Here is a 3,207-nt window from a genome sequence, read left to right on the forward strand (position 1 = left end):
CGTTCCGGGCGTGGGAACCAAGGGAGGAAAATTGGGAGACGAGGCCCGTGGCCAGGAGGGAGGAAGCGCGGGCCGGCGAGGGGCAGGGCGGGGTGGAAGGGAAGAGGCCGGGAGGCATCGGCTCCTTCTCCAAGAGCCGGCGCAGTTTCAAATGTCCAAATTTGAATTTGTCATGTCCCGTGTGCTTCCCGGGCACGGAGGCGAGCAGGACGGCTTGTGCGGAGGAGAAGTCGATGCGTGGGAGTTCCTGTTCGATCATTTCGGTGAGGAGGGGGTGCCCCTTGCCGGGGGAGTGTGGGCCTGAGGAAGGTGCGAAGAAGGTAGGAAAGGAGGGAGGGAGTATGGGAGGGAGGGAAACAGAGAGGGAGAGAAGGAGGGGAAAAGGGTCAGAATGCCTGAAACATCACCCCGCCCGCGCCTCTGAACCCGGACCTGTATTCAAATAACTTATCCCTCCCTCCTTTTCACTTTTTCTGTCCTTTCCGCCTCCTCCCTCCTTCCCTCCCTCCTTCCCTCCCTCCTTCCCTTCCTCCTTCCCCACCTCGCGACCCGCACTCGTTCTCGAAACCATTCAAAGCCTGCAGGTACTCCCTCAGGTCCCGACCGAACAAGGAATCGTCCGCTTTGTCTTCCTCGCGCAATTTCGGAAAGTCTTGCACCCAGATCCCCTGCGTCTTGTTGTGCCAGTCCACCTCGATGAAATTGCTCGTGCAGATCATCACGCGGATGCCCCCCTCGTACAATAGCAGGGCCATTTTGGAATGGTGCGTTCCCCAGGCGAAGGGTGTGTTGCGGAACCTAGGTTTGAAGGTGGCGATGTTGGGAAAGGCTTCGGAAATCTGGGGCGTGCTCGGGTTTTCATCTCCGTAGATGCACAGCCAAGGGATGGAGAGGAGGCGGGGCAGGGTCTCCAGGAAGAAGGACCATTCGTACATGTAGTTGCAGACAATGGCGCGATGAAAAGCACCGGAGAAAATATCCTCCAACCCCAGGCACTGCGCGTTGTATTCAGGGGAGAGACCACGGACCTGGCCCAGGTAGAAGGGAAGTAGAGGGAGACTTGCCGACGAGCCCACCTTCCCACCGCTACTGCTGGAGTAGTTCGCGTGTTCGGCCCCGTTCTTCCAGCTTTTCTTGAGTTCTGCCTGTGTTTCCGCGGCACATGGATTGCTGGCAGCAGTCTCGCGGCCATTTTCGATTCCAGAACCTCGGGGATGCGGGGACTCGATAACCTCCACTTGCTCCTCGTCGTCCTCGTCACTCTCTAGAGTCAGGTCGTGCACGGGTTTCTCCGCGATTCCCCCCGTCATTACAATGCTCTCACTGTTTTCATCCATACACTTGCCATGGTCGCTGGTATTCAAGGAGTGCTGCGGTGCAAGCAGAGATCTGGCCGCGGCGGGAAGGGGATCGGACTTCGCGAGGTGCAAAACGAGTCTGCGCCGCTTTTTGTCCTGGTCCTCAGGTCCATCTAAGCTAGACATCTCCAAGTCCAGGCAGTCGTATTTCTATGACCGCTCAACAGAGCTTTGTTTTTCCTGTTTTGTGATACAAGAGAAGTTATGCCAGGAACTGTACAGGAGGGAAATGAGCACACCTTCAGTAAGGAGTAAGCGATATGGCGATTCCATGTCTGAGCAAAGGCTGTGACACCACTCCGTTCGTGAAGACTGCTTACATGGTAAGCATGTAATATTTTGAGAGAGGAAGCTACGCATCTCTGCTTTTCCCGTCATTAACATGTCGCAGTTGACCACAACAACAGGGTCCCAAGGTTGTAAAGACCACGTACGTGTTGAGGAAAAACCTCCCCACCCCTTGGCACAGGGCTGAGCAAGCACACCGACACCCCCTCCCCAAAAAGGACTCGGCAACGAGCGAATTAAAAACGATGCAGGGCAATATAGCACAAGCACTCCCGCCCTGGCAAGTGACGCGCGCTGTCCTTGGCTGGTTGGAAGAAGACGTACCTAGCATGGATATCGGTGGCTTTGTTGTGGGTGGTGAGTACGCTCGATTTTGGCAACGGCATTGTCTCTTTCCCGTTGCTGCTTTGTATGCTTTATATGACATGCTACTAAAATTCTACTTTTTCCTTTACATAAGTGATCGTAAATTTTCATGGGCGTTTTTCGGTGAGGTATTTTTATCTCTGCACTCCACCTCTTACTCCGCTCCTGCGTGCTTTCATTGCTATCATCCCACAGAAACGCCTACGACCGCGCTCCTCTACGGAAAATCCAAAGGGATCCTTTGTGGAAAAGTTTTTTTTGACGCGGTCTTTAAAGCGTTGGATTGCACGGTGGAGTGGATGGAAGGAATGGAAGATGGAGCGGTGTTGTCTCCTCCTGTACCCAGTAAAGCAACCACATATCCCAACCAGGGAAAGCAAGACGAGACTGACAGAGAGCAGTCTATAAAGGTCCACGTGGCAACAGTCAAAGGCAAAGCACGCCATATTTTGCTTGGAGAACGCACGGCCTTGAATATTTTGACTAGGGCAAGTGGGATCGCCACCATCTCCCGGGCCTCGGTGGACATTGGGCGTCGCGCAGGGTGGCATGGGACCATTGCGGGCACCCGCAAGACCACTCCCGGCTTTCGAATGGTGGAAAAATACGCCCTGTTGATCGGAGGGGCGGCCACACACCGGCAGGATTTGTCGCAGATGGTCATGCTCAAGGACAATCACGTGTGGAGCACGGGGAGCATCACCAAGGCCGTGAAAGCGGCGCGAGGGGTGGGTTCCTTTTCCATCAAAATAGAGGTCGAGTGCCAGACCTTGTCGCAAGCGCAGGAAGCGGGGGCCGCAGGGGCGGACGTGATCATGCTTGACAATTTTGCCCCTCCTCAACTGAAAGAAACGGCTGCGCTCGTGAAAAGCCAGTACCCGCACGTAGTGATAGAAGCCTCGGGAGGGATCACCACCGAGACCCTGGAGGAATATTTTTCCCCTCATGTGGATGTGATCAGTCGCGGGAGCTTGACCCAGGGCTATCCGGCTTTGGATTTCTCCTTGAAAATTGTGCCGCTGGGTACGCGATGAGGGAGGGAGGAGGGGAGGAGCGAGGGGTACAGGAAGAGATCCGGCTTAAATGCGACGCAAGCTGCGAATTCCGGAGACGAGAGAAATGTGCGATGCCACTCCCTAAGCAGATATGCATTGACTTGCCATTATTTCTGTGTCTTTGATCGCCCCTTCCCCGC

At 55.1% G+C, this 3,207-nt stretch overlaps 2 protein-coding genes across 2 annotated transcripts; one reads left to right on the forward strand and one right to left on the reverse strand.

Annotated features, from left to right (window-relative positions):
- Nucleotides 1-34: 34 nt before the first annotated feature.
- On the reverse strand, nucleotides 35-755 carry NGA_0641600 (tyrosyl-dna phosphodiesterase 1; the record flags this gene model as incomplete). The annotated part of the gene is made up of 2 exons (XM_005855487.1): nucleotides 35-300; nucleotides 542-755. Coding segments are annotated over 2 exons (480 nt in total), but the record flags the coding sequence as incomplete, so codon positions are not given.
- A 1,004-nt stretch (nucleotides 756-1,759) lies between these two features.
- On the forward strand, nucleotides 1,760-3,145 carry NADC (nicotinate-nucleotide pyrophosphorylase (carboxylating); the record flags this gene model as incomplete). The annotated part of the gene is made up of 2 exons (XM_005855482.1): nucleotides 1,760-2,003; nucleotides 2,208-3,145. Coding segments are annotated over 2 exons (1,083 nt in total), but the record flags the coding sequence as incomplete, so codon positions are not given.
- Between the last annotated feature and the right edge of the window lie 62 nt (nucleotides 3,146-3,207).

This window comes from Nannochloropsis gaditana (genome assembly GCF_000240725.1).
Source record: "Nannochloropsis gaditana CCMP526 unplaced genomic scaffold scaffold183, whole genome shotgun sequence".
NCBI classification, from domain to species: domain Eukaryota; class Eustigmatophyceae; order Eustigmatales; family Monodopsidaceae; genus Microchloropsis; species Microchloropsis gaditana.